The 9,903-nt window shown below is 44.3% G+C and overlaps 1 protein-coding gene across 1 annotated transcript in view; it reads left to right on the forward strand.

Moving 5' to 3' along the window:
• The window catches only part of KIAA1467 (KIAA1467 ortholog), a gene marked incomplete at its 3' end in the record, with an annotated part of 15,980 nt that extends 6,343 nt beyond the window's left edge, over window positions 1–9,637 (forward strand). Inside the window, exons 5-12 of the mRNA XM_010136821.1 lie at window positions 547–677; window positions 1,356–1,503; window positions 1,856–1,997; window positions 2,636–2,779; window positions 7,081–7,162; window positions 7,368–7,523; window positions 8,141–8,258; window positions 9,411–9,637. Of these exons, the coding sequence (XP_010135123.1) occupies window positions 547–677; window positions 1,356–1,503; window positions 1,856–1,997; window positions 2,636–2,779; window positions 7,081–7,162; window positions 7,368–7,523; window positions 8,141–8,258; window positions 9,411–9,637 (1,148 nt within the window). The remainder of the gene's footprint in view (window positions 1–546; window positions 678–1,355; window positions 1,504–1,855; window positions 1,998–2,635; window positions 2,780–7,080; window positions 7,163–7,367; window positions 7,524–8,140; window positions 8,259–9,410) is intronic.
• Between the last annotated feature and the right edge of the window lie 266 nt (window positions 9,638–9,903).

The following is a 9,903-nucleotide window of genomic DNA, read 5'->3' on the forward strand; positions in this document are numbered from 1 at the left end:
CTGAACCATTTGACATCATGTCTGCTAACATGCTTTCACCCTGAGGTGGAGTGAGCATGCCATGCTGGAGTGGCTGTTTGCTGCTGGGAATTTTACTGAGACACAGATTTGCACTTTGAGTATCAGAACTGTCCATCTGTTCCCTTTCCTGGCATCTACCTACAGGCTTTACTGCTCGCTGACAAAAACAGCTGCTGTCCTACAGAGCAGCACTCTCGTTTAGGTTCTCCTTCCAAGAGTGAACCTCAAATATTCTCTGCTATTTCAGGAATTGTTTTGGGCTCAGGTCTTTCTATAGAGATGCTAAGAAGGAAGTACAGCAGGACTTGAGGTGTGCCTCAAAGACAGTCTGAAGAAATGCTGGGTGAAGAACTTTGCTTCCCTCTGCAGCACGCTCCAGTTTGTAGGCTTGTCTTTCCTCTTCTCAGAGAATGGGGGAAACAATCTCTCTTGTTCCCTCCTTCAAGAAGGTTTTGTGGAACCTTTGGGAGATGACTGCTGTTTCCCCAAGTGCTGCAGGTCTCTTTCATCCTGTTCTTCCCACAGGCGAGACCATCTGGACGCTGAACTCCATCCACCTTTCCAGTGGCATCCTGGCTGCACCAGCTGCAACTCTTCCAGATGTAGACGGAGATGGGATTAGGGATATTGTTGTTCTGGCTCTCAAAGAGACACAGGTACAGTATATCCCCCCTCAAGGTCTGAAAGGACCTTCACTATCTAGAAGAAGAACAGGGAGTCTGATGTGGAAAGGCTGTAACATGAGCTGCAAAAGTCTGATTTTCATTCCCTTAGATTTCACTTTAAAAGCACCCTTTTTCTTCCCATAGGTTAGAGCAGTGAGATCAAGCAGTAATGACACTACCTGCATTTTTGACAGCTGTGAATGAACAAAAGGGTCACTATTTACCCCTGGCTAAGACTTGAGAATTTTCTGTTTCTGTTCAGTGAAGGGCTTGGTTTGAAGCAAGTGTTTAGTAGCAGTGTAGGGAGCCATGTTGAGATAAGTCTCTGAAGAAAGGAGCATTCAGCTTATCCAAGAGAAAGAAATACTTGTGTGACTAATTCAGATGCAGATTTTCTCTATGATCATCCCTCCCCACTAATCTAGCATTAATGTTGTTAGAGAAGTTCAATTTTTTGAAGTCTCTTTCATCTTTGATGGATTTGCAGACAAGAGAAAAGCATGAAAGACACCCAGGAAGCCAGACTGATCAAAGAGAAAGAGACCACTAGCTAGATCTTGCTGTGGGGGGAAAGGGCAATGGAGCTTCATGCTGTGGGGACCAGGAAGATTCTGAGAGCACAAGTGCATGAAAGCACTACTAAAAGTCTCTACACCTCTCTCTTTGCAGCCTGATGTGTTTTTCATCTTGGTGTCAGGAAAGACTGGGACTGATTTGGGTGGGCCTGTGAAGTACAACATCAATGGAGAAGGAAAAGTGATTGGTCCCCAAGTCCACATCACCAGCCAGGGAGCCATCTACATCCTGTTTGGTTTTGGTAAGATGCACCTTGCCTTTCTAGCAATTCACCTTACCAAGAAAATATTCATATTACCCAAAATGGCCCCAAGCATCCCTGGGATATTTCTACCATGCTACCTTCTGTAAAAACTAGGAGTAGAGGGCATGGGAACAACTTTCACTGGCATGGTGTAGAAAAATGCAGGAGCACCAGTAACTGCTAGTGTGGAATACCTTGGAGTTTCCGAAAGGCACGTAATACCAAGGATATTCCAGCTCTGGGCATTTCTTTGCCTTCTGCCACAACTGCAGTAGTCCCAAGGACCCTCCATAGTACTAGGGAGTTAACTTTTGCAGTCAGGACTCGTCATCTTTAATCTTCCTCACAGGTAATGTTCAAGCAGTTGCCCTGAGGGATATCTTTACCCAAGCCAGAAACCGGGACCGCTTTCCTGCAGTGTTGGAGCAGGAGGAGCCAGAGTGGGAAAAGCACAGATCTGTCAACCTGTCAGAGCTCATTGACATTTACAGGTAGGAGAAGGAATTGTCTATCTTCCCTCTTCTGGGGGAGAAAGGGGAAGGTAGACACCTCTTTGTGCTCCAGAGGTGATCCCTTCTGCTTCAGTACTGTCCTTCTTTTCATTGTCCAGTCCAGTTAACAGTACTCTGGGGAATCCATTGTTTCCTCCTTGTCCTGTGGTTCTCCTAGCAAGAGAAGTGCAGCTTCTCCTGCTCCTTGTTCCTTTCTTTTACCCTCTAGGCGTATCTTGAGGGGGAAAAAACACAGGTGTTCCCAGTTAATGGAGTCCCTTTGGGAAGCTCAGATTGTGTATAGCATTGTGGGTCTGGATTTCTCAGCTTGCTCTTTACTGCCGTATTATGGTCAAGATCAGCCTGTATAGGAGTAAAGGGAAGGAACAAATGTGAACCCACAAATTCCATGCTTTTTATAGTAACTCAAGCTCTTCAGAAGACCCCACACCTCCGTTTAGCCAACTTAACTGAGGAGCACCCAAAGGAAGTTAAGCTCCATCACTGGGGAAAAGATGGGCTTATCCAAGAATAGGTCAAATCTTAGGTAGGATGAATTGCCATGGGGACAGGCAGCTAGCACTGAGATGTTCAGATACAAGCCTCAGAATCTCCTCTCTGCTTTCCATTTGTTCCAGTGGGGGTGTTGAATTCCTGCAGATGATGAAGACACCTGACACAAACTGCAGCAACCTTCTCATCACAACCAAAGAGGGCTTGATCCTACTGCGGGGACAGGATCTGGAGCCCCACTGGACCCTGGAACTGCAGAACATCAGCAGGTTACATACTGGGAGCATTATTCTGTCCTGTTTCTCCCTGTAGCATTTCTTACCTTTCTCTTGTAAGCACACATGTTCCTTACAAAGCAATTGCAAATATATTCTCCGACTCTGCAGAGAAATCTTGAGAACTGGAGATGTGCATATGCATAGCTGAGCAAGTGAGGAGGGCAGGGGAAGCAAGGGACAGAAGGCTGGAAACCTGAGCTGTGAGCTACCATAAATAAGGGACTTGATTCAGGTAGCCAACACTGATGTCATGGGAACGTCATAGCACTGCAGTTCGGGGGTTTATTGGTGTGTGATTCAGCCCACCTGCTGTCTAGGGCTGCCACTTGCCACTCAGTGGAGAGGAGCAGTCGCATTAGTGATGTTAAGTATTTAGAGGTGTCTGAGTATGGCCCACAGATCTTAATGTTCCTTGAAAGCTGAAAATGAGTACTTTGATGGCAGTCAGCACACTGACTATATTAGATGTAAACCTTAAAATAATACTACTCACCCTTTAGTGTACACATGGAAATTAAGTAATTTGCCAGATCTTGTGGGTTAATAATAACCAGCAATTTCTTCTCACCCAGTATTAAATATTTACAGAGGGCAGTTGGGCACAGTTGAGGGAAATTATGTGGGAAACAAGTATCTTTCTCTGCTATCTAGAGAAAATAAAGCAGCTCTCAGCTCAGTGTTACCTGTCTGACAAGAGCATCTGTAGGAAAAAGGCATTGGGACTTCATTAAGCAAAAAATCATTGGTGTTCAACTAAGTTTGATATACAGATAATACCAGGTTTTTGAGGCCTGATGGGTGACATAAGGAATGGCTTTAGGAGTGGCTTATAGCTACTTGATTGTGGTATGGGGAAAGGAGATAGACTAGAAGTGTTTTGGGCCCAGGTTCTGTAGACTCTGGATGAGCCTGGGCTCTAGTTTAAAGGGTAAGTATGTACTCACTAAGGAAAGCCAGTTTATAGATGCTGTTAAAACAGTTAAATGCAAGAAATTTCTAATTGGACCCACTGATGAGTGGGAAAATTTCTGTGGGTTCAAATTAAGAATGGTCGAAAAAACTGCTTTACCTGTTCTAGTCACAGCAACACAGTATGGTTGAAGTTGGAAGGCACCTCTGGAGATCACCTAGTCCAACATACCTGCTCAAGCAGGCTCAGCAAGAACAAGTTGCTCAGGGCTGTGTGCTGTCAGGTTTTTAATATATCCAAGGATGGAGACTCCACAACCTCTCCTGACAACTAGTATTCCAGGTTGCTGCACACCAGCCCCATTTTTTCTAGTTACATGACCTCCCCAAAGGGCAGAGTACAACACGTGTTAAAGAGCTGCCAGACAAGCATTGAAAAATTATGAAAGCAATTCTTGTTCAAGGCCACTCCACTGAAGTCCTGGACTGTTTTCTTGGAGTGAGGAGAGATGAAATCTGGTAGACTGAATATATTGTGGACGAGCATGTATTTAAGAGGGTATTTTTGGGTTTTAGGACTTAGAGAAGTTCTGCTTAAGCAACGCAGGCTGGGGACAATTTCAGGTCGGGGTGTCACCAGAGTCAAACAGACCAAAACCCCATTCCTCATTAAACAAAGCTTATAGAGCCAGCTGAGAGCTCCCCTTTTCCTGGGAAAACTGCCCCAAGCACAGCACTTCAGCCAGGCAGACCGAGTCCAGCCCCTTGGGAACAGTCTAGGAGAAAAACAACCTGGCTGCTGCAGATGTGCTGCATTTCCAGATAGCTTCTTTTGCTTGGTTTTTCCTCCTGGAAAACTAGAAAGGAGAATCAGTAGTCATAAAACAAGGGCAAAGTTCAGAGACCATGAAATTGAGTAAGCACTTGAAAATTGTGTTGTAAATGGATGTTTCAGATGAGAGAGGATTAATAGCAGGTTGCTGTGGGGATTACTGTTGGGCGGGAATAATTACTTGCCTTCTTGAGAAAGTGCCCAGGGGATTTTTCAGTTGATTGGTAGCATTTAAAATACATATGTCTGTCTGCATTCGGTTTGTGGGATCTGCTGCTGACTGTAACCCGTAAGGAACATGGAAAGAGTCACCTTAGGAGAGCTTTTAAATTTGTGTCTATAGGATAGAACTACCTACTACTTCCTTTTGCTACTGGAGGGCTTTCAAGTGGTCGGAGTGTCCCATGATACTGCCTTGAAAGCATCGGTTCTGTTTGCTAAAGGTGTCTGTAAAGCGAATGACATTGTTTGATGTAATAAGCATAAGTAGTTAAGCCCCTGCTGTACTGTGGCAGCGCTGTTGTCGTGGTTTAAGCCCACGCAACTAGCATTAAACACCACGCAGCTGCTCACTCACTCCTACCCCAGTTCGGCGGGATGGAGAGAAGAAAATACAACAAAAGACTCAAGGGGAGGACAGGGAGGGCTCACTCTCCAATTATGGTCATGGGCAGAAGATAGACTTGACTTGGGGAAACAAAATCAATTGAATTTACCAGTTGAATCAGAGTAGAACAGTGAGAAAGTACAACTGGATCTTAAAAACACCTTTACCCCTACCCCTGCCTTCTTTCAGGGATCAGCTCTGCTTCTGATTCTTTACCTCCTCCCCCTCAGTGGCTCAGGGGGGACAGAGAATAGGAGTTGCTGTCAGTCCGTTTCCATGTTGTTTCTGCTGCTCCTTCCTCCTCAGGGGAAAAACTCCTCATAGTCCTCCTCTGCTAGAACATAGTATCCTTCCCATGGGAGACAGTCCTCCACAAACTTCTCCAACTAGCGTGGGTCTCTTCTGTGGACTGTAGTCCTCCCAGCAATGGACTGCTCCAGAGTGAGCTTCCCTCAGACTGATGGCTTTCTTTGGGCGCTGTCCCCTGCTCCAGTGTGGGGTCCTCCATGGGTATCCGCATGGTTTTCTCTCTCAAGTCCCACTTCTCTCCCAAACAAAAGTACCCCCTAAACAAAAGAATTCATCCAATAGGTTTTCATCTCTTAAATGTGTTGTTGCAGAGGCATTGATTGGTTTGGCCTTGGCCAGAGGTGGATCCAACTTGGAGCTGGGGTAGCTTCTCAAAGCTTCTTACAGGAGCATCACCAGTAGCCCCTTCCTATGCTACCAAAACCCTGCCAGACACAAACCTAACACAGCTGTTCAGGAGCAATTCTGGTGTGCACATTTTGAAGGGGGAGATGGAAAAAAATTCAGAAAAGAGCTGGGAAAAACGCTTTAGCATGGAAGATTGAAGTCGGTGAGTTTATATGATCAAAGAGAAGCCTGAGAGGTGAGTTCATAAGTATGTGTAAGTAATAGGAGCTAACAGGTGTTTTAATCTTGCCATAGCAAGAACAAGTACTTTGGAGCAAAAGCCATTCATGTTCAGGAAAGTGAACGTACAGGCATGTTTATTCGTGTGAGATTAATCGTTTGAACTGGCTGTCACAAGAAGTGATGAATTCACCTCATCTTTGTATTTCTGTAGCAAGCTTCATGGCTGGTAGATCTAGTCAAAGTCAGCCTACCAATACTTGGTTAATTGGGTGAAGTACAGCTATACTCCATGAACAAGAGGAGGGAGGACATACTCTGATGACTGGCCTTGCCGTAAAATCGCTAATTTGAGGAGTCGTTTGTGCTTCTTTAGAACCTGTTTAGCAGTGGTGCATCTCAGGAAGACAAAGATAAGACTCAGAAAGCCAAAGGAAAGCAAGATGGTTAGAAAGCAGTTATAATGAGAGATACTCAAGTAATCGTGTTATGTCACCCAGAAGGGAGCGAATAAGAGGGGACTTCATTTGGACTGCTGAAGGTTATAAAAAGGCTTGTAAAACTGCCAGCAGTAAGAAAACAAAGTATCAAGGGCTGATGTTAATGGTGAGTATATTAAGAGCCATTTTTTATGGCTAAGGCAGCCTGGGAAATAGACTTTCAGCAAGATGTCAAATCTGCCAACGCATTTTGAAAGGGCTGGGTGATTTTTATGGCCATAGCAAAACTGTACAGGTTCTTGTGCTGAGTGAGGATTAATACAGTCATGTCACGGGGTGATAAACAGATGTCTGCATAGCCCAGCAAGGGATGCTCCCCTGCCCCAGACAACTGTGAAGAATGGCTAACAAGCACCATAGCTGCTTGATCATTTTTCACTTTTGTAATCCACCAACAAATGGTTCCTGACAGTCAGAACAGTTCTGAATGGAAGAAAGATGTTATTTAGCATGGCAAATCCTGCCTTTTTAAGTGGCAGAATGGAGGATGAAAGCAACTCAGCTGCCTCCATCTGAAATCCCTCTTTTTCTGCCATGGGGCTGAGTGTTTCTTTTTCCAAATTTGCAGCCAGCCTGTACCAGGTTACTTCGGTGATGATCAGACTCTGGACTTCATGCTGCAAGCACAGACTGGAGGTGGGAACAAAAAGGTAAAACAAGTGAAGGCAAAGAGGGCCGTAGCAGCATAGAAGTGAGGGAGGTTGGGTTGCCCCTCACTCTTCTCATTTCTGTGGCTGACACTCATCACTGTGTGGCCACAGGCATGAAAGGGAACAGCACAGGCCATGCCACTGCAAGGGACCTCTCTGTACAGCCTGGACACCCATTAATGCTAGATGTCTCCCTTGCCTTGAGGTGGTGGTGATAGATGGCAAATCTGGCCTCCCTGTTTGGAGCCAGGAACTCCCGTGGCAGAAGCAACAACTCGATGCACTGTCAGTCATGACTTTGGACAAGACATCTGTTTTTCTCTTCTGGGCTGATGAAGCACAACCTGTGTTACAAAGTTTGGTGAGCAAGCATCCTTTCTTCAACTTTGAGGTTTCTCTGTGAGGTACATATACAGTCTCTGTTCTTTTATTCTTAATGTAGTGGAACTCTAAACCTGCCATATGAGAAGGCTGTCAGGGACATCTCTTCTTCTTGCTTTGACACTCTGACTACTCTGAGCCTGAACGCAGGAGTTATTGTGTGCAAATTCTACACCAGAAAGTTTTATTGACAGAAGGTTTGCATCCACAACACCAAAAATTTCTGCATGAATTTCATTTTTTTTCTGCAACGCTGAGATATTTTTACTGCAGATATGTTCCCAGCCCCAGAGTGCTGCTTCTCTGCATGGAGGCACGTCTCAGCATGGAGACTCAAACTTCCAAACTGTAGCTTGTCCATCAAGCTGGCTTTGACATAGCCAGATCTCAACCTTACAAAACAGAAGTTGTCGAGCAAATCCTGTTTTAGAAAAAAAAAACTTTGCAGGATTTAATCTCTGTAAAACCATAGTTTTTGATTCTCTGATCCATGTAAAGAAAGGCACAGTGCCAGAAAACTTCTTTATTTCTTTGGCAAAGCTAGACTCCTCTTTGCTAGCCAGCTGCAGTGTTTTTCTCTGTCATTCATTCCAACAGCAACCTGGTCCCAGACCTGAGCGTCCAGGGCTGCTCCACCTCTATCTCCTCCATCCTGTTTTTTCTACAGTCCTTTTGGACCTCACCAATGCAACAGATAAAGTCATTGCTTCAGCAGGTGAGTACAAATGAAGGAGAGGCTACCTAGGCTAAAAGAAATGAGGAGGAAGAAGTAGCTGTGAGAAACAGTGGGGTTTAATTTTGCCTTTAAGGTAGCACCTGAGGTCCACCACATATAGGCCAGCAATGGGAAATAAGATTTATCTTCTTCCTGAAAGGAAGGTCCTGTCCAATCCCTATGTTGCAAATAAAAGACCCACCAAATTGCTTGCATATGTTTATGAAAGGAAAGGTCCAAGTTTGATTTCATGGGTGTTTTACACCAGAGAAGTTCCCTTGCTTTCCATGGAGCTATTTATGATTTAGGACCGTGCATGAATAATCATTATGAAACTTTTCTCTGTCACCTCAGATACACTTCAGCCTTTGTTGTCCATCTTTTCCTGCTCTGTGGGATAGCAGCTGTGCTGCTTTTTCCCCTTTCTTTTTGAAAGGGGGTATCCAACATACTTCAATGTGTGTTTTCAGGGAAAAGTAGATCTGGATTTAACATCTATACAAGATTGTACAGTCCCTGTTGGATTTTCTTCCTCTTTCTAAAGCAGTTCAGCCAACAGCCAGCCTGTTGAGCATGGCAGGATGTGGGATAAAAGGCCTGTTCATCCAGCACCGAGTCCAGTAGGCCAAGAGGCATAGAAAAGCTGCTACATAGCGATGCATCTGATTTGCTTTGTATGAAAAAAAAAAAAGTCTCAATTAAGCACAAATAAAATATCGTTTTTAGAGGGATTTATTAGAAACTGAGATATCTGAGGTATGTACAGATCATTATGCAGTGACTGGAGTGAACTGGCTTGCCCATGCTTCACCCATTTCCCCTTCTGTAGAGGTAAAACAATAGCAGCTAACAGGTGAGGGAAGGAAAACTCTCTGAAAGTGTACTGCATTTTTGAAATATGTCTCAAGCTCAAAAATGTTACCTAGAACCAAACCCTTCCATTTCTGATCTAAATTTCAGTTTATTTCTGTGGAAAATATTTAACTTAAAATAGTTTTCCCTGATTAACTAAGGTACATGCAACTGTAAAGTCAGAATGAATGTATCCTCTGTCCAGTGATGTTTTGACTGAGTAAAGACTGTAAGATTTCTGGAAGAAATGTAATCATATACTCCTCATCAATATTTTCTCACCCTTTTTGGATGGACCAGTTGGAATTAACGATCTCCAGAAGGACGCATTTCACATCACTGTGACAACAACTGCGACTTCTGAAAAACAGCCAGGATTTCTCTCAGTCAGCAAGCTGGGCCTGAAGTGGGCCATGATGAGTCAAGGTCGAATGGTGTGGCTAAAGGACACCACCACTCCCAAAATCAGCCGTGGAGAAGTGAGGCGATTTCTTGCCCGGCTGAAATTTGTTGACATTCCTCAGAAGGTGAGATTGTGCAGTGTCGCAGGTTGAAAAGGGAGGCTGTTTCCCACCGAAAGGGATGCGACGAAATAGTGTGTGGGCTGGAAAAACAAAACCAGCCAAACCACACACAAAAGAACTTTTGATGCTTGTTAACGGCTTATCAGCACGTTAACGAGCTCATTAAGGCTTTAGTCGGGCAAAGGAAATGATAACACACAGACTATATATAAAAAGGATAGAAACAGAAAAGTTTAATAGTAAAACGCCCCCAAAATAAAATCATTTTT

The sequence above is a fragment of the Buceros rhinoceros genome, unplaced genomic scaffold (genome assembly GCF_000710305.1).
Source record: "Buceros rhinoceros silvestris isolate BGI_N320 unplaced genomic scaffold, ASM71030v1 scaffold17515, whole genome shotgun sequence".
Classification (NCBI taxonomy): Eukaryota; Metazoa; Chordata; class Aves; order Bucerotiformes; family Bucerotidae; genus Buceros; species Buceros rhinoceros.